At 34.7% G+C, this 23,682-nt stretch overlaps 1 protein-coding gene across 4 annotated transcripts in view; it reads left to right on the forward strand.

The window, feature by feature from the left end:
• The window catches only part of LOC149530480 (O-fucosyltransferase 38-like), a 77,957-nt gene that overhangs the window by 41,100 nt on the left and 13,175 nt on the right, over positions 1–23,682 (forward strand). For all 4 annotated transcript variants that reach the window (XM_089808755.1, XM_089808756.1, XM_089808757.1 and 1 more), the window contains 2 exons: positions 10,997–11,075; positions 11,462–11,529. In XM_089808755.1, coding sequence (XP_089664881.1) covers positions 10,997–11,075; positions 11,462–11,529 — 147 coding nt within the window. The remainder of the gene's footprint in view (positions 1–10,996; positions 11,076–11,461; positions 11,530–23,682) is intronic.

The raw sequence follows: 23,682 nt of genomic DNA on the forward strand, positions 1-23,682 counted from the left end.
AAATCATGAATTCAATATGACCCAAGCTCCTTGCATGCCTTGCCCCATAGATTCTAATGTGTACACGTATATAGTTTTTTTTAATTGGTAATAAATAAGCTTTTATTAATTCATAAGTTTAAGTACAATCAAAATGCCACTATGTGGCGATAACTCAAACACCCAAAACACTGAGCCACTATCTTGGTTGATTGGCAATCTACACCACACCCATCGCACAAACAAAACAAAAGCCAAGGAATAGAGATGTAGCACACATAGCCTATACTACAGAAAATTGGGCACACAAACTGACCTTATACAAACCACCTCACAACCTCCTCTCTTGAGAAGTTCGAAGTAGAGGGACCAACATGAGCCACAACGTCCCGATCACAACGTTCATTAGATTCAACACCCTCCATTGCGTCATCAACTCTAGAGGCTCCAAGAGCCTCACCTTGCACACTGCCAACAGAGACAATACCATGCATGACACCTGCCTTCTTTCTAGCCTGCAACTGATGGTGAGGGAGAGGATAACCATCCTCATCTCTTGGGTTAGAGGACCTTATTGGAGTCACCTTCCTCACTTTCTTTCTGCCCTTGCAACTTTGTTTGCCTCTAACTTATCCAAAAAAGAGACCAAATCCCTCCACCCGTGCTTGACCTTCACCATTTGAGTCTCTTGCCGACAAATAGATGTCCAAATCATGAGTGGTTGCAACTCTTTGTCATTGCCACCGATCAGTGTCCATGTGCCACGATACATGTGCAGACCAACGCCAATCTCCACATGGGCAACAATCCCAGCCTACCCACCAACCCATTTGGGTTCAATACAAGCGTGGGGCATGTGCAACACCTCCTCCTATGAAGAGCTTGCCATTAGAGCCAAACCCAAAAAGAGGGAAGAAGATATCTAGGTTTGACCTTGGTTGAAGTTCAATGTCAAGAAACTCCTCCCCAAAAATCTGCACGATTGCCTCCCAAAATTAATGTCATCCATTTTGAATATGTGGCACATTCTCACAATGAAAATTGGCCCTTTGAAGGACAAGATTTGACTCATGGTTTGTAGGGAGAAGATGGCCTCCTTTACTCAACTCAAACACCACCCAAAACATAGATAAACACCATTAATAGAAAGAGCTATATGTGGCCAACATGCCAACCCCTTTACTTCTTAAAGGCCAACTTGTACTGAAAAGTTGTTTTGAAGTGTGTGAACTTACCTTTGCACCTTACCATCTTAAATCATAATGCCACAAATCTTGAGAAGACCCCACCCATATTGTCACATGCAACCTCAATTAGACACATCCCCAATACTATTGCTTTTGGAAACCAAGCTGTACTTTTTGCGCCTCCATTCCCTTAAATTCACACCTCACACCAATCCTTTGGGTGATGGGGATAATCATTCAAGGGGAGGGGAGTTCGAAAGGCAAGAAGAATCTAGGTACAGAAGGTGCCGTAGATCTTCATAAAGTTCAAAATTGTCCTCAATAGATCCATTAGCTCCTATGATCAAAATTTTGTCAGCTAAAATGAGTTCACCTCCTGAAACACGTGTCACTTTAAAATCTTCAAAATCCAACAAGAGAGCCCGAATCCACCTAATGTGCTTATTTAGATACCAGGTGTCCAATTAACATTTTGCGATTCCGTTTACGATGAGTTGGGAATCTCTTTTTAGGTGGAGTTTTGTACTCCCTAGTTTTTTGACGAGGACCGCACCCACAACCACCAAACATTCGGCCTTATTATTGGTTCCCTTAGGAAGGTGCTTAGCACCAATTGCCCAAATGCTTCCAGACTCATCCCTAGCCACATTCCTTGCTTCTGATTGTCCCGGGTTACCCCTTGAAGCTCTGTCAAAATTCACCTTGATCCACCCTTTGTCAGGTGGTTTCCAATGCATCTTTTTCGCATCCTCTGGCAGATTATTAACCCTCTGAGGCCTAGTGCTACAAGTACATAATTATTATTATACACTAATTGTAAAATTATAAGTATTACACACTATTATAGATGGCACTTTGATGGGGAAGGAGATTATAAATATAGTTTATAATTAATATTATGAAGTTAGAATTTTTAAATTATTATCAATTAATATATAGTAATAGTTATATAATGAATCATAAAATAAAAATAAGGTTAATATTAATTTTTAAATATATAATTGATATATTCAGTTTTATTTATGTATGTGTATATTTGACTTTTAATTTTTCATTAATATTTTTAATTTTGTTATTAACATTTATCTTCACCTACAAATAGTAGTTGCAAGCTAGGTATTGCCAAAATTAGTTGTTTGCTTATCTTTTACTTCAACTAAGGAAATGCCTTTTGTTGAATTCTCCTCCATATAAAGGACTTACCAATTGCCATTATGGAATTTAAATCATTCCAATTGTAGAATATGATTTCAAAAGCTTTCTCAAATATTCCACTAGCCCTACAAAACTCCTTGACTCAATTGTAATGGAAGTCTTGGATCATTTCAAAGTTGCTTTTAGTTTTACTAAATTCCTAACAATAGCTGGATTGCTGTCTAATGAATTTTGATCTCATTTACATCATAGGCTTGGCTAATATTTGATCTTAGTCTTAGACAATTATTTGGTGACTGCCCTCTTAAAAAGTTTTTGAATATTTGCTTATGTAATCAGCAATATGAATATAAATGACAAAGATCTATTTTCTTCAATTCACAGGTTAAATTTTATTTTATTTGCTTTTTGTATCTTTATACTATGGAAATGTCCTTAAGCTTTTTATTTTTTTGTCTCTTTCTACAAGTTTATTACCTTTTTTGAATATGTGATTTTTTTCTGCTTCTTCTTTTTAAAAAAAAAATCTTATACTACAGGGTACCCTCCAAAAGTGACAAAAACCACTAAAAATAACATTTTTTCCCCTCTTCTTAAAAGAAACCCTGAAATGGTTCATATGAAAAAGTTCTTTATCTTTTTGTCTTCGCTCAACTCTTTTTTTCTCCATTTTGGCATTTTGAAGGACATTTGTGTTTTTTGAAAGGGATCAATTGTAGAGTGTTAGGTAGCTTGCACAAAGGAGATTTAAGTGTCTAAGGTAAGCATTTAACCCTATTCTTTAGTCTTTTAACATTTTTGGTCAAGACTTGATCAATTTTTTGAGATGATTATATTCATGTTTTTACTGTAAACCTTGGGGTTGCTTCAATTGATCACACATTCATTACAATATTTAGCATTTGAAGTTTTTTTGTTCAAGAGAGGATATAATTCTTAGTATTTTATTTTACATGTTGTAGTGGTCACAAAACCTTCATCAACAATATCGAGCCATATGATGGCATTGAGGAAGTGGGGTCATCACATGTCCAAGTATATACAAATGCTGCTACTGTTTGTAAAGCAATAGGCATGCCGGTGCAAAAACAGTATAGGCATATATTTTATATACCATGTGTAAATTTGTTGAATATTGCACTCAAAGATATGTTCTAGTGGAATTCAGTTCTCATTGAAAAGGGCAGAACAATACAGATTTTTTATATATAACCATCGCTGACACAAACCATTTTTATCAAAATTTGCAAAGGCGGAACTTCTCAAATCTGTTGATACATTGTTTGCTCCTTGTTTTATTTTTTTTGAGCATCTTTGTGAAGTCAAAGGAGCTTTATCGTCCATAGTAGTTAGTGATGCATGGGCAGCTTAGAGACAATCTACATCAGATGCTGTAGTTGAGATGAGAGGTATGGTTTTGATGAATATAGTTGGTTGAAATTTTTTCATGGACTTCTATTAAGCCCATATGTGAGGGGATCAAATTTGTAGCATCAGACATGTCGTGTTTAGGAGAAATTTAAGAAGAAATATATTCCATGTGTGAAAGAGTTAAGAAATCAGTAGATACAATAGTTATTTCTCTATATTCTTTGATAGAAGAAAAGAAACATGGAAGATGGAACAAGTTTTCATGAGGACTCAATGAAATAAATTTTCATGTGTTCATGGTGATTTTTTTCCATGGAAGCTTTATATGGTATGCATGGAAAGGAAGACCCTATAAAGTGATGGTATCACCATGGGGGTGAAATCTCTACATTGCAATAATTTGTAATAAGACTACTCTCACAAGTAGCCAGCCCTTTATCCTTTGACAGAAATCAGAGTACTTATGGCTTTACTCATTTGTTAAAGATGAACCCCTTAGGGTTAAACAAAGTGGAGAACCTGGTGTACTTTCAAAGTATACTTAACCTTCTCTCTTGTGTAGAGATTGGGTACAAGGAGGGTTCTTTAGCAAAATGGGACAAAACTTCACTTGGTGGAGAAGTTACAGCCTCGGTGGATGAAGTGGCCAAAACATATGGCCCTAGTGGTTCACCCTCAATTCTATTACCAATATAGGAACTTGAACTTAAGAGTGACGAGTATTTGGAGAGCATCATAGCCAAGGACACATAAATGGATGAGACAAAAGTGTAGACGACAGATTTCTGATTTCTGATTGTTGTTTTCTATTCATGTCACTGTATGAATCTATTAACCTTTCTAAATAATAATTTGTATTATCAAATATGTAGTATGATCTCTTTGACATTTGTGAGTTAAAACTCAAAAAATAACTTTAAACTTTATTAGTGTTCTTGTTTTTAAAGGTTAATGTCATGATATTTTCAGTTTTAATGTAGAAAATTTATAAACTATTGAATTACATTTAGGAAAAATGGCATGCTCAAGTACACAGTCTCCTACTTTCAAAAATAGACATACCAGTACTAGTATTAATTGCCTGGCACCCATGGTTGCTAATAGTTATCCTTAGTACATTTAGTAAAAGAGGCTCTACAAGATAAGGTCAAACTCTACTCCAAAAAGAGATGGAAATAATGCTAAAAAGAACTAGTGAAGGACTAAAGAAGCCTCCAAACTAGGGAATGTCTTAGAAGATAGGAACAAAAGATGATCATGAAGAACATCACTGAAGCATGAAGCTGCAAACATTGCCAAACTATTGATCTGAAGAACCTCCACTATATAGAACATGACCAGGTAGAGAAGACTAAGTTTGAAGGGCTGATTAATCAAAGATGGAAGGTATCTTCATGGCCTCCGAAAATAGGAAAGAAAGAATGTCTATATGGTAAATGATCCATCTCACTGAAATGCATAGGCATCCAACCACTGCAATCACTTAGTATATAGGATTAAATACTGAATACATAGCTCACTCCATCGAACCAAGAAAGCAATAGAACCAACATAACCCCCCTATAATGCCGAGAGGTAAGACATGAACACTGAAATTGAATGCAATATTTCTTGCAGAAAGAAGAATCAGGAAAATCGAGAGTGCAAAAGAAGTATAAACACTTATAATGACACGTGTCATCGACACATCATGAGGCTAAGGTCGTGGAAGGAACACTCACTTGACACAGGAAGATGGTGAATATGGCCAACATGAAACCCCCCAAGGCACTTTATAATGTAGTGCGAGTACAACAAAACACAAAGATGTGCAAGATCTTGAAATGTAATAGAGTGGTACTTTATCTTAGTGCGTTTACAAAAATACTACAAAATGATGTCAATCAAAGATCAAAAGAGACATAAGACTGATACAAGAGATAGTACAACCCATGACAAATCATCTGAAGCAACAAAATTGATCCTCGGACCTGAAACAACCAAGATATCCACTAGAATGTAGAAAACAAAAAATTGAATGGGATGTGCCTAGAACAAATTTGGAAAACCAACCAGCATCAATGGAAAGAGTGCAGAAAGATCTTTCCAACGATATAAAGAATTCCCAAATCGGAGATCGGATGCTTAAAACATTATCTTTTGGAGTGCAAAATAGAACTTTTGGCTTTGATTGCATAAAATGGCAACCAAACAACATCAAAAGTCCACACAAATTGCACCATCACAATAGGCTCAAAACTAGCTTTCCGACGATATCTCGTTTGCGAAAAATAGAGTCTGGATGAGCAAGTTACGATAAAAAAACCACAGGTAGGTCAAAAAAGAGCCGGAAGGGCAAAATAAGAATCAAGTGTGCCTGCTAGCACCAGAAATCACCTTGGAAGGCGTGTTAGCTCATACCAAAAATTGTCTCGAGAAGTGTGCAAGTTATGTACCAAAATTGCCTCCGGATGTGTGATGGTCCGAACCAAAATTGCCTCAAAAAGTGCATAAGTTGTGTCAGAAATGCTCGATTTTTGAGGAAAAAATCTTGATTTTCGTGTCAAAAAATCTTGATTTTCATTTCAAAAAATATTAAAATTGCCGCCTTAGAAAACTTGCCCCAAGGAGCAATATTTTTTTGCCGTAAGGTTCCAACTTTGTCCAAATTGGACAAATTTTATATGAAAATAGGGTTTTTGGGCGCTCTGAGCTGAACGGTGAAGTCCGTTTGGGCTCAAAGTGCACTGAAAAAGGTGAGCCCCAGATCCAATACAAAAAAAATTTGAAAAATGAAATCCTCTGAAAGAAAAAACATAGATATGAAAGCCAAGCCAAACCCCTCATAAATAGAATAGGGGCATGGCTTTGATACCATGTTGAAGTTAATGAAAGATCAACCCCACAGCTCCAAAGAATCACCTGCATGCAAACACCTTTCACAGAAAGAGAGAAGCAAAAGCTATGGAGGCTGAAATTCTCAGATCCACAGAGGAGACATTTTTAAATTGTAAATGCATTTCCATAATCCATCATAGAAATTGTGCTTCTGGATTTTTGATTGTGTGAATTTTTTTTGAGCCAACGTTTTGGGTCACTCTATGAACCATCATCAGGGTAGTAGAGCAGTAAGGAGTTGAGAAGTATGACCCAAAATGTTGGCTCAAAAAAGATTCACACAATCAAAAATTCAAAAGCACAAAATTATTGAGACATTCTTGATGAGCAAAAAGAGAGATTGCTATTATCAAAAGTGAATAAATATATTACAAAGAGATCAATCTTTATAAAAGGAGATCAAAACCCAAACAGGTAACTAACCTAGGTTGCATGATAATAATTAATAAAACACTTAATTATTATATGCCCAATGTTTAAGTAAACTAGAGATAATAAGTGACTTAATAATTTGTTAGTGAACAAATTGTCCTCCAAGAAAATACATGCAAATATAACTCTAAATACCTGAGTAAGGAGAATAATCAGCACTAACAGTTGCGTCACTTCACTATTGAAAGAGTGTAAGCGCCCTCTAAATTTATCTGGGTACAGCTCCTTGTATATGATTTACAATGAATTTGAATATGGATGCTTTTAACCAGAAAGCACGAAAGGATTACAAACATCTTACCCGTATAGACAAAGTAGATGTGAAAACTAAGAAATTGAAAAGAAAAGAACAACAAAGAACAACAGATGACACAAAGTTCACTTGCCCAAATGCTGCATTACAAAGCAAATGAGATCAAAAAGTATTTTCCATCCTTTTGAGAAAACGAGGAATCAGAGCTTTAGGAGATATCTTGAAGTGATAGCATAATCCGAAAACAGTGACAATGAAATGTATTTGAAAGAAAACTGAAAACAACACAGATTGTGATTAGTGGAAGGAAAATGCATCATAATCAAAGTTTTGATACAATTATCCTCCTGTCTCCCTTCTCTGAATGTAAAAGACAACAAAGGTCCTCTTATACATTTACAATCAAAAATCACTATCTAAAAGGAAAATTGAAACTCTTTTCTTTAACATTACATTAACAAATCAAAATTTCTCCTATCTCTAACACAGTTCAGAAAATAAACTCTGCCCTCTCTCTCTCTCTCACAAGAAATGGAACAAATCTTGAAAATTTCCTCTCTCTGCTATAGCACACAGTCTGCAGTCTCTAGGAAAGAGTAGCAGTGGAACCCCTTTTCACATTTGCTGAGGCATATTTATCTTTCCCTGTTGTCGATTGCTGTTCAGTTTGGATAACTGCTTCTTGGAATAACTCCTTCGACGCCTTGGAATTATTTTCTTTTTGGATTCCAGATATACATCTTTATCACCTATCGGGTATATATTACATTAAAATATCAAAAGCATTGCTTATGATAGGTGAACATAAGCCCCCTGTAAAATGTAATGACAAGTGACCCATAATGTGGCAAACGGGAAATTCATCTTATAATGACCCAAAAATTGTTTATGACATAGGATTTATGGCCGATGGCTATCTATTCGTTTCAAAATGAAGAGGGGCCCGCCTTCACTGCCTAACCATGCTTTACTTTCTACTACAATGGCTTCAAACTTCTTGGGTTCGAGCTTTCATCTGTGAAAGTGGACACATTCATTCGGGCTTGAGCATCATTCCTTGAACAAAGATACCAGGACTCCTTTGACTGGCAAGAAGAGAACTCCCCACCATATGCAAATCAATTAATTTTATGACCTCGATATCTCTATGCCTCGTCATGTGTGATATGTCGTGGACTTTTCCCGAGCCTTCAAGAATCTTTGGCATTTCTGCAAACACTTTGTGTATATTGTCGGCACTACAGAAATGGGAATTGGGTATTACAATACAAAACTTAGTTGAACTTTGGCCATTCGGATATTGAGTGGTGCTTGGAAAGTTTGTGATCCCACAGGTGATGTATCTATTGCAAATCATTCAAATGTGTAGCGGGTGTCTCTCAAACTCACGCTTCAGCAAAATGATAGAGACGAATTCTTGTCTCCGACTGTTGTCATTTATATTTCTCGTATGCATCATATCTGTTGTGTACACACGTCTTTGGCTCGGTGGCAACGTTAGATAGCCTTCATGTATGGTCGAAATCAACAAATGAGGACTCATAAACTCGAGCTCTGTTACCATTATACCTGGTGCCCCGTGACTAAAAATTTGATTGAACCCCGATGCATACCATGCCTACGTTTTTGTTCTTCTGAGCTCGGTATCTCAATGAATGGATGATTTTCGAACATCCTTCATCAGGGAACTCGTGCCTATACTTGTCCCCGAAGGACTCGGCGCTTTGAAATCATTCTCTCTGCAATTGTTTATTTTTGTTAAAGAAGAGCCCGTGGGTTCTTCACGACCTCTCTCATCTTGCCATATGAGACTTTGCACAGGTCTCAAGAACCGTGTTCTGGAGAAGAATGACTGCCATCATCGTGAACAAATTTGGCTTGTGTCTTTCATTGAACTCGGGCATACTGTCAAAGAAATTTGCGTATACCACCGAATGTTTCGGGTTTGACTATCATAATGAACTTCTCGGTGCTCGGCACATGTTATTGGATGATTCAATGAGCAGTACAAAGTCACTTTTGACATTATCCACCACCATTGTATTCATTATATAAATTGGCCTCTAATGAGAGACACAATAAGGTTATGAAGTGTTGCTGAATTGCCACTTATACATCATGTCTTTGTAGCCATATCAAATACTTCAACCCAAGATTCTAATTTTAAAGAAATTATGCACAAACCACATTGATTCCATTGTATAATGAGGTGGAGATTGACTGATTGCTAATTGAAATTTATTCTGGAGTGATATACATACTTCCTAGAGATGGCTCCAACATTTCAGATTTCAAACTTTTCATTGAAACTTGCAATTCAATTGATGAGTTGAGTTCTGAACTGTATTAGACTTTCCAAACATTCTGAACTATGAATATCTGAGAATCTGAGCCATGTGGCTGCACTTTTGAATAATGAACATTGAATTGGTGTATCTTGAAAATATTGAGCTTGAACTTGATTTTGAATCTGTATGTCAAACCATTTCGAGCCTCTGAACCACTTCGAACTACTTTGAACTTGGTTCGAAAACATTTCAAACTACTGAACCACTTCGAACATCTTTGAACCTTAGTTCAAAATGGTTCGAAGTCGTAAATTAAAAGTTTTAAAACTTTGTCCATATTTGGTACCAACATAATTAAATTAATATGATTAAATTAATAAGAAAATATTTTAACAAGAGAATCATCAAATGTTTTTTTACAATTAATAAACCAGTCACAAAAATTCTAGAAAGGCGATGAACTTCCAATAAACGTGGATTCCCTATCAAACTATTGAACAATATCCTCCAAATAATGAGGATGATCATAGATATGAGATTCAGTGAAGAGGTTACCAATGATGTGTAGACAACAATTTGTAAAAGGTGGTTCTTTGATAAGGGAAAGATTGTATATATCACAATTTGCATCACAAGTTGACAAATTTGATGAAGTCATTGGCGAGTCCTCATGTTTTGCATTGTCATCAATAGAATCATTGCAAACAACAAAAAATACCAAATACGCATGAAAGGGTTAGGTTGTAAAAGGGGGCTTGGTGTCCTTAATGCAATCTTGAAATCCCAATGAAAGTAATAGTTAAAGATGAACATAAATAATGCCACAATTATTGCCCACTTAGCATGCTTGTTAGAATTGTTTGGTGGTATAACTTCTAAAATAAAGGGGTAAAGATCTTATTGACTAAGAATTACCGTATAGAGATGATTGCCACCCTCACAGTCTTGCTTCCCACCTCTTGCCCACACACAAAACTGGATCTTATAGAATAGAGTGATTATAAAAAATTCGCTCGTCCAAAAATGTTTATAATGTTGCTGCAACACATTTAACTAATGGAAAATAGAAACACATTCTATTTTCAGTACAATTCAAAGGTTTAATATGTCTATCCTAATTTGAGCTACACTAAGCTGTGAGGGCTTCTTTACTAGACTTGTAGTAGTACAAAACACTATAGTCTATTATGATTGACTTTGCACCATTTCCTTGATGGAGCTAGTATACTTTGATTATTTGTAATTTTTGGGAGACTTTATAATATTTAATGGGTGTTTGACTGTTAAAAAACTTGGTAAAGAGTGTTGATTATCTTTGTCCATTTGTGCTCAGAAAACATGCATCTCGTCTATATGCATTCATATTAATTTGGAATTCTAATTTTGAATTTTAAAAATCCAATTTTGTAAATTTAATTGTCACTTTTTGGTGTTGGGATTGTTTTCTTACCCAGGTACAAGAAAAACATTTGTGGAAGGCTCCATCTAGTCATGGTTTAGGCCCTTGTGTTCATTCAACAAATTCATACACAGGTTTCTCTTTTTTCATAATATATTTATTTTTTACATCATGCTTCTCATTCTATACCATTAAGTATCTTATCGTTTGTCTAGCTCTATATTATCAAAATTACGGTTATCCAGTTGAGTACTGTAGGAATATTTAGCATGAGCCTAATAAACAGGCAAGACCACATGCTAGAAGATTTGACTTGAAGAAAGTAATTTCTAGAGAAGTTATTTTTCAGTTTCATGAAATCATGGACCCTTTATGTCAGTTTTTCTTGTTATTGAAGCTAATTATATAATTGAAATTGTAAATTTTCCTTTTTGATCTACCCTACATTTATATCTATAACACAAAAGCTTCTTGAATTTTATTTTATACAAATTCTGAAACACCTGCTTTTGTTTGTCAGTTCCTCAAGATTGGGGTAGGTATTTACTGGTCCAAAGCAATGGAGGACTGAATCAAATGCGAGCTGGGGTAAATTGAAACTTATGTCTTTTGGCATATAGAGTCTAATAGAAAATATTTTTGATTTGTATGCAAGAAAAATCTACCATTCTATTCAATTAGTTGCACTTGTTGTGGAAGGAGAGTTAAAGATTTTGAATTTCAAGTCAAAACACAATATCACGTATCTTGATGGCACCAATTAGTCTTTTTAATTCTGGTGTTTTTGGTCTCCTTTATGACTCCTCTTCTAGAAGAAGGGTAGTTTTTTCTTAGTTAGGATTATCTCTGTGAATAATATGCAATTTAAGTGGTTATACATTTTCTATTATGATGCATTGCAGTTACAGACACATTCTTATAGTTTGAAATCATCCAATGAAAGCCTCACTAATATACCATTTTATCATTATATTGACTTGTTAAGGGAATAGATATTTAGGGCTCAGCAAATGATGGATCATTGGCAAAGGTTTAAATGAAGAAATTGCTCTTTTTATCATAACAGTTCTCTTATTGGAAGAATAGACAGTGCATTTTAATGAAATTGATGCCCCCAAGTAATCTCTAGATGTGTAATATATGTTTAACTTGGGTGTCAAATTGCTTTATACATCTAGTTGTATGATACACACGAAGGTAATGATAGAACCGGAAAGTTCTCATTTCAGTAAATGAGCGAACCTCAAAACTCATTGACTTTGAGTTTGAATGCAACATTAAAATTGTTTGGACTCCATTTTCAATTTCTTTACATGGAACTGAAATATGACTCAAAATGAAACAAGACTAACATTTTCTGAATCTGCATGACTGGAATAATAATACTCTCTACAAAAACTATCTTAGAACCCAACATTTACACTTGATTTCTGTCTAATTAACATACTGCAGAATATAGCACAAGTAATCTTCAACCTATTTACATGTGCTTGTCCATATTTTTAGTAATATGCACCTGCTTTCGATATTGAACAAGTAAACTCTAATACAAAGCGATTAAATATTTTTTTTCGTTAAAACTTCTTGATATCTTTTTATGAAAACTAGCTGCACTAGGTATCCTATCCTCTATTACATCTTGAGGAATAAAACAGTCATAAATCTAGTTTTAAGTACATAAGCACTCTGCAGATTAGAATAGGCCAATCTATACATTAGAGAGCATAGTTTGTTTTATCTACAATACGTTTCACTTTCAGTCTTTCTAAATTGTAATTACTAAATGTCATTCAATTATTTGAAGTTCGTAAGTGTTAAAGCTTTTAATGATGGTTTTGCACTAGGTGGATGGGAAGCATATCCCGACAGGGTACCTATATAAGGCCATAGATAAGGTCAAGGACATCTATAAGTTTAGGGAGAATAGAAGAAAATAAAACCCCTTTGGAACATTATTGAATGGAGGTGAAACAATCAACTATACTAATCCATTCATTCAACAAGCACTATCTCAAACCCAAGAATTTTTACACAAATATCTCTAGGGTTAATGGGAAGGTTATGCAAGTCCTAACTATTGGAATATTCTAATGTTTCTTTAATGGTCATCTTAGTTAGTCTTTAGCTTATTAGGTAGCTTCTATTTCTATTATTAGTTCACGATTGTTTCTTATAAAAACATCGTCTTTGTAAATCTATATAAGAAGCTTTCATCTCCTTTGTTTAATACAACTACAACAACATTGATTTATTATAACATGGTATCAGAGCAGGTCGATGAGATTTTATAAAATTTGGTGGATTTTTTAAGGAAAATTCGAGCCTCTTCTAATCTGAAATTTTTTCCAGAAATTTGTTTTTTCGATTTTTAGAAATAAAAATCATTAGAGGCATTTTATGAAACTTTTGTGGTTCATCTTAGAGGACTTTTGCTGGAAATCGCAAGCCTAGTTAAAGGTTTTGATCTCGTGATTTCTTGGTTGCAGCAAAAGTCTCTTCTTTTTGGGTTGCATGTACTTGCATGTTTGTTGCATGTACTTGTATGTGCTGGTTTACCATGAGAAGTCTCATGTTTTGCTGCCCTAAAATTTTTTTTGATGGCTTTTCATAAATTTTCCCCTTAAAAATTTATGATGGGTTTTCATAATTTTTTCCCTTCAAAATTTCTGATGGGTTTTCATAATTTTTTTCCTAAAAAATTTTTTTATGGGCTTCTATAATTTTTCCCTTAAAAATTTCTGATTCTATAATTCGCAAAGTCATGTGGGATTCCTTTGTGGGTTTATAATTTTTTCCTCAAAAATTATCTAGTGGGTTTTATTGTTTTTCCTAAAAAATGAAGCTTTGTATTGTTTGGTTTTGATTGATTTTTCACGTCAAAAATCATGCTAGGTTTTGATCAAATTTTCACCTCAGAAATCGTGTTTGATTTTTCTCCTAAAAAAATCACGCCTTTTTGCAATCTATTTTGTGTTAGAGTAATTATTTGTTATGCTTATTAATTAGATCGCCTTGATTTAGTTAATTAAGTTGTTTATTACTCTAGTTACTTAAGCTTTCTCTGAGGTGCATATAATTAATATTTTATATTAATTATAATGCGCAAACCTAGTGTTCTTTTCCCTTTAGGGTTTCGTTCACCTTTAAGGTTGAACTTTTGTATTTTTTGTTTTCATAACTTGGAATACAATTTTGCTCTCACACCGTTGAGATTTTCCAAGCTCTGCTTTTTCCTTTTCTAGTTTCTCTTCAGTACAGGTTATTTGCATGCAGGTGTTCTTGGCAATTTGTGAAGTTGGTTTTCACAACTTCTACATTTTGGAGCATCATGCTCATTTGCAAAGTTTGGAGGGTTTTCCGATTTTTCCTTAACATCGTGCTAGCTGATCTCATTGTTTGTCTCTGTCTCTAGAGAAGAACAACTTTGTTATCCAACATCAGGTTGGACGTTTTGTGATGATTTCTGATCAAATGTTTTGCTGATTCTGGGAGGTTTTGTGGTAGACTTATTTCAATGGCAGAGTTAGTGGTAGGCTCTTGTCTCATTTTGCATAGCATTCAAGAAGGGGCGCCCTTCTCTGACCTTTTATGGACGAATTTTGGTTTCTTGGTCATTAACATTTTGCAGACCCAGGGAGGGTCTTAGCAGCAGCAAAATGTTTTTTAGAATTTGTAACCAAAAGACAATCGTTAGACAATGGCCATTAAGGGAGGGTATTAGAATATTCTAATGTTCCTTTTATGGTCATCTTAGTTAGTTTTAGGTACTTTCTATTTCTGTCATTAGTTCACAATCATTTCTTTTAGAAACATCGTCTTTGTAAATCTATATAAGGAGCTTTCATCTCCTTTGTTTAATACAACTACAACAACATCAATTTATCATAACATTCACAACATGCATTGAGAGGATGATGCAAGAGAAAGAGGTCAAGACCTGATTATCATAGAGCTATAGTTATACAACCATGCATAAGAGGGAGGCTCCTTTTTTCACCCCTGGCTGTTTGAGGAACCACCCAGTGTCAACTCACAAAAAGTCTGTCTTTACTTTAATTTTTTAGTTCATGCAATTATTGCCCACTTAGAAGTTTATGATTGTCTTCTCTGTAATTTCTTGGTGGGATGATTAATACTTAAAAAGATGTATTGGATTTTGGTTTCAATCTTATAGCTCTTTTATGTGTGATTGCAATTGGAGCTTATTTGATGTCATTCACATGCAAAAGTGCAAAAAGCTGACAAAGTGCCTCAATGACCCTTTCTTCATACAATACAACTTTATCCTTTGCTCAAAGATGGTGGAGGGCTCCTAAGGTCATGAGGTGATTGACATGGATGATATTTGGTCCACACAGTGTCTAAACTGTCTAGGATGAGTATTCCTTGCGCGTAGAATATGAGAGGCGAGTAAAAGAAGGTGAAACAAAAGCAGAAGTAGGAGGCATTGGATTGGTTGATCACATCATGATTGAGGATAATGGTGATCTTGAGGAGTCATTACCTTCTACTTCAAAGATGGAGCCAGATATTATAGTTACATATTTCTCACAAACATATATGCACGGCGTGAAACATGGACAATATATGTGTATTGTTCTACTTTTACTAAATAGCAATTATGTCAAGATATTCACTGAAAGAGCCAAGATATATGTGCAAATGTGGAAACAGAGGCATTAGGCTGTGCACAGATGATTTAAAAGAAAGTGGAGAACCAAAGAAGAAAGGAGGACAGAGCTATGAAGATTGGCGTCAAACCATGTCATTTTGTAATATTAAAACAGCGGTATGCAGCATTCCACATGTCATCAGTATGGTTGATGCTGGAATCCTCAGCTTATTTAATCCAGTAACACAACTAGGATGGGTCTAGGAGTTGTATTGCTTGTACAATCTTGAATAACTATACTATACATACTTTGGCGTGTGGTTAAAGTGCATGGGTTGATTCTAGGAAAATGTTTTGATCAATATCATGAGCTAGGACAGAATGCTTTAGATTGAGCAGTTTGGTTTATGGATAGCTGTTGAATACCAATTGATAGTAGAAGTTAGAGTGGATGTACTGTACATGGTTAGAAGGGTAAATTATTGAAATGGTTTCACGACCTTGTTTGTACAGGCTGCAAGAACATCAGATTGTCTGACCTCATTGCAATTTTTACTTAATTTTACTTCATTCTGACACAACTGCCTGATTGTAATTCAATGATTTGAATCCATCTACCTGCAGAAGTGATGTACCTTAGCTATTCCAAGATGATTAACGAGCCTTTGGTCGTCGAGGGCGAGTGAAAGATGTTAATTATCATATAAAATCTCATCCATTGCTGATGTAGTTTTTAATATTCTGGGAGTTGTGATCTTGGTTTACGTCACCCACAATGCCGTCCTAGGGGTCAAAGCTGCTATACCTTCCAAACCTTCCAAACCATCAAATGTTCTTATGTGGTGAAGAGTAGTTACATACATAATCATTTCTCTTTCTTACCTTGTAGCAATGTTTGGTTACTGGGCCCGTAGAAACATTGTTCTGGACAATATTCTACAGTCTACTTGTACTTGGGAACCCAAATGGTTGCAACAACAAACATGATGGTGGTTATCCTTGTGATTGGATGCTATTTAGATCTATGCTGTCAATGTTTCATATGATGGGAATCTATGTTGGTCACCAAACTTCACTTCCCTCTTGGAATATGGCTATGTTTGAATTTCACTCACTCAATGCCATGATAACTTGCTCTGTTGGTATATGATCTCCATTCTTTTGGATCTGCTTAGATTTTTTGGAGGATCGTGTTTGCTCCAACGACCCACTTTCCATGCATCACATGTTTTGCAATGTACAAGGCAAGAAGGTTCAGTTTGTCATAAACAATGAACTGGGATATAGGTGTTCAATCTGTTGGCATATTTTTTGTTACTACAAAACCATATGTGCAGGATAACAGTGGAGGCATAGCTGTATTTAAAAAACTCAGGATGCAGTAAAGGATATTGTTTATTAGAGCTATGATGTTCATCTGCATGTCAATCTTTGGCAGAGATTTAAATATTTTTAGACTTGTGGTCATTTTATTGTATTTGATATGTACTATCTAAGTCACAAGGTACAAATTCAAATTTGAGTTCTTCGATCATAAAATTAGGATGAAATTCGACAAGGATAAAAATTCGGAAAAATAATTGACATTAAATTGAACTAACATATATTTATCTATTTTTAAATATAAGTAATATATCCAGAAAATTGTCAAAATAGTTTGACATTGCGGAATATAGAACAACTCTGTGCAATTAACAGGAATTTATATGTATTTATGAATAGTCTTTATGTCCATATTACTCCTGCGTCATCTCCGTGCTCATGATGGTTCCTTCTTCGTGTGCAGTGGTTCTTATTCATGAGTTGCCAATTTTTTAATGAACTTTTGATGTCTCAGCAGCCTCTTTTTCCTGGTTTTATGTTTATTATCATTTCCTTATTAGCATTGGCATTCCTTCTTTATGTGTGCGAATGTCTTCGTATTGGTTACTTTGTTTTAAGTGCATCTCTTCTCTTCTTGGCATTGTGGTCCCTAGGTGTGTTGCCTTCATCCACTTCTGATCATGCGGTGTCATTGGTTGAGGCTTGGTATTATCTGGATCTGTTAATGGCTTCGTAAATGTATTCCTGGCCTTCAGGTGACAGTTCCCTTGTGTGCAGTCAAAGTCTAGCAGTGTAGTTTATGCCACATGATGACAGTTTCTTGGTGAATCTTTAAGACTTGCAGTAGCTGTCTCCTTCTTGGTTTATGCAATCAGGGAATGTATTCTTATGTTCAAGCATTTTGCTAGCCAGGATCATCCTTTGTCCTTGGAGGTGCAATATATCTTTACGTCTCCTATTCTATGTTTCTCTCTCGGATCAATTACTGGCAGAAATATTATTGTAAGAATTTCTATCTGAAATAAGATATAGATTCTTTTGAGAACTTAGTGATATGAATGGTATTCTGTAGATTGGATGTTGCAGATATAATTATCATTCTGATTTTAAGATTAACTCTCTAATTGGTTCAGAAGTTAATATTATGCCCTGTGTATGAGCAATTCATATGATTGTGTTGAGATCATTTTGTGCATAAAAGGGCTTTGTATTATGAGTTAAAAGTTTTTCTTTTTGGTTTGATCATTGTAAGATCACCAAATAATTGTTGCCTTCAATAAGGGACAAAGATTCTAGCTGCAATGTTTTGGACATATTTTAGCAATCTACAAGAGGTAATAAGATTAGCATCTATAAATCAAATCATAGCGTAGATCTTCAAGGGTGTGATTAGGTCAAATCGTTTATTGTTGTGGCTGCATTTAGTTTAGCAAGTTCTTTGATCATCATATGAATGCTGATCCGTGTTTATAAAAGAAATCATTATCTATTGATCCATATTTATGTGCATGCTGACATTAGACTACAAAGAAAAAAGTATTTTATGATTATATCTTTGAATATTGATCATGAATTTCGTTATATCTGTAGGAACAGTGTATGCTTTTAGCATTGACCTCTATATTCCTCTTTATGATAGGTTGATTTTATGAGCTACTATTAATCCCTCTTGGTTGTAGGACAACAAGCAATGGGATGATAGAAGATTATATGTAGAATTATACAGATTTTAGAAATAAACATGGAGATGCTACTTGCAGTCATGGGGCTGAATTGATGATACATATCCTCATTAAAAGAGGAAGATGATATACAAGAAATCATATTTAGAGGGAGACTATTCAACTTTACAGGGAGATTGTGCGACAGAGGGATATGTCTAATTCTTTGCAAGCTTATGTGACAGTGTGACTTCTAAAGCTCCCTATTTAGTCAACTTGAAATCAACTCTCTTACTGTGTTAATCAAAGCAGCGAGAGTGCTGCTTCTGCAGAGAGCGAGTCTCTTTTGAGAGAGGATCTCAACCATTCTTACAAATCTTGTTAATGAGTTCTTCTTTGCGAGAGAATTTTGAGGTGAAATCCCTTGTTCCACCCTCAGTTAATAGGTATGATGGATCCACTCTATGCGAGTAGGCATGGTGGAAATGCATTCTTCTCTGGAAGAAGTCTATGGTGAAAGCCTTTGTTCCACCCTTTGCGAGTAGGCATGGGGGAAGTCATTTGTGTGACTCCATGATTTTAAAATTTTGCTTTTATGAAGTAACTATGTTGAATAATGTTATGCTGGGATAACAATGTTTTATTGAAAAAATCTATGATTGAAATTTTTGGTTGCAACTATGTGTACCTACTAGACTAAAGATCTCTCTTGCTAAGAGGGAGTGTTCAAAATTATAGCTGCGATAGAGATCTTTATCTCTAATATTGCGATATGTTGAAATTGAGAAAATTCTTTGTATTGTGTTAGTAGCTAAAGGAGAGATTTATTATGTGTAATAATCCCAGATGGATATTTTCCACAATTTCTCACTATAAATTTTCAAAATGAAAGCAAAGTGCTCATGCAATAAACTTTCAGATTTACACAACAAATGCTCATAAAAGAACCTCTAATTTTTTTGTTGTATTATGATTTTCAGCAATACAATATTATAACTAGTAAGTCCATATAACTTCTGTAGAAATATGTTATTGCAGTATACATCAGCAATACAATAACCAGCTATCAAAATTCCAATCTTAAACACAATATTATAGTTAGATTGGAAAACTAAGAAAGATTTTGTAAGCACACATAATAAACTTGTTGTGACGTCTCTATTGGCTCTTGATTTGACTAGATTTTAACCACCTTTTGAAGTTGCATAGAATACTTAGGAGTTAGCTGAAACCCATAACAAGTATTCTAAGGGCAAATCCAAAGGACCAACTATTAAGACTTTTAGTCTTCTTCCCTCTAAATTTTGCAGGATTCAGGTGGGTATACCTTGGAATTTATAAGTCTCCCACACATTTATCAATTCTTGGTTCAAATTCCAGTATAAAGGATAGATGCCTGTAATTCTTCTAATTTAAGGTCCGAAGAAGGCATGCAAGATAGCTAATTCCTTAAACCGTAAAGTTCCTTAAATCAAGTGCAGGCTACACTTGAAATTTACAACAATAAAGATTTTAAAGTTTGATTGATTAATTTTGCACTATAAAGTTCATCCAAAGCTTACCAATTCTTAAACATGAGCAATGCTTTATCCATTTGGGCTTTTACTTACAAAACTTGACACATAATATCAGATCTATCCTATCACTTTGTGAAAAGGAAAACAATACTCAATCTAAAATCTCATTCTCATCATAATCTTCTTTTGACAACTCTCAATTCTCCCAATTCACATCAAACATTTACATAATCCATTAGATTATCAACAAAATATGAACTAAGATGTAATCCGAAATGAATTATAATTGGGATTTAATAGACTTTATCATCAGATTTCAAAAAATTAAAAGCAACAGAAGAAGAGACAAGATCCGGATTGAGTAACCAACCAGTTAGTGCTTTGTATTATCTTCTTTGAAAAATATACCATTCAGTATCAATATTCTATGAGGAAGCTCAAACAAACTTAGCAATTTAGCTTTGTATTTCCATTAATGACACTTCTTGAACAACATGACTTTATGGTAATGGATCGACTCAAAGCATCAGAATATACATTCATTCAAAATGAAAACTATGACCCTTTCTATAGCCTTGAGAACCAACTTATATGTGGTGAGTTGCAACAAGCTTCAGGCTTAGAGAGAAAAGAGGACAACTGTCCTTTAACAAAACAAAGTTACACTTGAGACAAAAAGTCATTATAAGTAAACTCACGAGAACCTCACGAGACAGTTGATCTTGAATATATGTGGCATATTCTGTATGATTTGAAAGTAGTTTTATGATTTGTTACATAAGTATAATCATAGTGGATGCACCACAAAAGTAAGGTATCCTATTGTAATAACTGCTTTCTTCTCCTCTAATAATCATTTTTTGATATGCATCCTCGCTGTTTGTGTTTTCTGGTGGGGTAGGGGCTTCTTCAATTTTTTCTTGTTCGGGCTGACTAACAACCTCCGATGCCTTTTCTTGTTCTGTCTCTTCTACAAGTTGTGGGGCCACCTTTTCTTGTTCTTGACTCTGTTTCTGCTCTTTTGCTTCCATCCATGATTCTTTGGTTGATGGACCCATATTTTATCAACCATTCATCATAAACCGTATCAATGGGCCACTCAAACTCAATAATTTCTTTTTCCTTGATCACGATGTTCTTCCATATTCTCTTTAACTCTTTTATCTTAGGCTTGAAAGAATCAAAGAATATTTGAACATTCACAATCTCCTCAACTGTCTTTGCAAACAAGATGTTGTCTTCTTTATTTATTATATCATTCATCGTGGGCCCAGAGCTTCCTTCAGTTCATTTCCCCAAGCTTCTTTAGGCTTGATATTAGTTGGGCTATTTATGACATGAGGGAAAAGATCAAAACTTCTATTGGCATATCTGGAGAAACATCCTTTTATTTTTCTCTCCTTATATCAAAATCTAGTAAATCAATCGTTTGATCATATGTTTTCTCAATTAGTGTGCTAGTATTTGTTTGGTCAATCACATTAGCACATAAGCTGACCATATCGTTTTCTCTACCAATCCATTTATCCAAAATTTTCCTTAGCACACCTTCATTCTTATTTATATCAATCCACATGTTCACTAACTTAGACATTTTATAATAAATCAATCTCCAATTAACATGGTTAGCCAAAAACATAAGTATATCACTGATTTTATCTTCATATCTTTGTAGCACTTCTAATTGTGCTACCTTGAGTTTGGCCTTTTTTCTTCCAACTCCTCTTTAGTGTTATACCATAGATGCAGAGGGGTATCTGGTATCTCAACAATTGGTCAAGTAGGAGGAGGTGCAACAGGGGATGCTGCAATCATTGCTTGAGATGGTTCTTCTACAATCTTTCGTTTTCCTTGCCGCTTCTCAAATTTAGCAATGATTTTTTCCGTTTCACTAATTTTCCTACCCTTCTCATTATAAACTTCTAAGACCTTTTCAAACCTGGTGTTTAAATCAATGAACTTTTGCTTATCTTTCCTGGCCACATCTATGTTAAAATCAGCAACTTCTTTATTCATAAGGGCTGACTGCTCACTATCAGTTTTTGATACCCTGTAAACCATCAGGCTTCTTGTGTGTTGTGATGGAGCTCAAAATTCTTTTGCCTCCATTTGACAAAAAATGAACAACAATGTTAACATCAAATGTACAAAGAGAGCGAGCATGGTAAAGGCAATTTAAACAGAACTATTCGTACTAGAACGTATTCACTGTGAAAAAATTCATTCAAGTTTACTAGTGTTTGACACTGTGTCCCAGGTTAGTAACCCAGTATGAACAACTCCATACACTAAAGAAACAGTAGGAACATTTATTCCTGAATGTTTTAAGCAAATTTGGACTGTTGATATATATGAAGATTCTACTAGTAACAAAATATTCAGTGATATATAATACAACAAAAACTACATATTGATTCTTCATTCAAGGAGTTTGAAATAGGATTCCCAAATGCCGGAAATGATTTTCTTGAAGAGCTTAGTATTTTGGCGTGATCTTTGATTCATCTCTCATCCACGATAATGGAGATTCTAGTGCCCATAATACAAATTCACGTGAGTGGTGACGACAATCAAAGAGAATGAGTCTTGTAATTCAGAATGAGGACGGAGGGCATGAAAACGATACAGAATATAGATTCCAGTCAACCTCCATATTCATGAGAAGTATCGTGGGACTAATGAAAATGCAAGACGGACGTTGGTCTATATGCCTTGCATATATGGATGAAGTACAAATTGTTTGAACATGAGATTGGAAGCCACAGGTCAGAAATATAAAGAGTTTAAAGGCAAAAGGATTAATGTGAGGTCAGATGGTGATATATCTAGATTTTTGCATTTAACTTTCATCATTTATAGACGTTGCCACGTTAGAATGTATGGAGCAAACATGGAAGATGTGCCGCCCCAGTTTGGATAATTTTATGCATTCAGACACTTCCACAACAGTGGCGTCAAAAAGATGGAAACGAGTGACACGGAAAGCTTGAATTAAGTCACGACATCTGTTAGAGACAAGGAACAATGACAAACTTCAGATTATGGTTACAATAAATAAAAAATCTTCAAATTATTGTGGATTCAAAAAAGGTGAAAGTATAATCTGAGCATAAGAATGGCCTCCGTGAGCAGCCCGATAATCAGAGGAAGTCAAAAGTGAGTAACTATAAAAAAAAACTATGATCATATACCAATGGCGGTTCTAGATATTCATCAAACATATTATTACCATATACACTTTGGTTAATAATATAATCTGATTAAGCATAGATTAAAAACTTGACTTGATGCGATTAGAAGAGGAGGTGTGTTTAAATAAATAATAAATAACAGGGTGAGTTATGTTTTAAGAAAAGATATGACCTTTTATTCTAAAAGGCATGACTTTAGGAAGGAAGAGATATAAATAATAATAAGAACATTGAACCAAAAAAAAAATATCGGAACATTCATATCCATATTCTCTTAGGAGAAAGTATTTTATATTTATTTGTACGGAGGAATAAGGAGCAATAATATGACTTTGTAATATGAAGTCAATTATTTTATTATTATTCAATTATTTTATTTTAATAATAAAATAAAAAGTCTTGTTTATTATTAAAGGCATGGAGATTTAAATTGCAGG

The sequence above is a fragment of the Cupressus sempervirens genome, chromosome 11 (genome assembly GCF_028749045.1).
Source record: "Cupressus sempervirens isolate cs-2001-9-10 chromosome 11, ASM2874904v1, whole genome shotgun sequence".
NCBI classification, from domain to species: domain Eukaryota; kingdom Viridiplantae; phylum Streptophyta; class Pinopsida; order Cupressales; family Cupressaceae; genus Cupressus; species Cupressus sempervirens.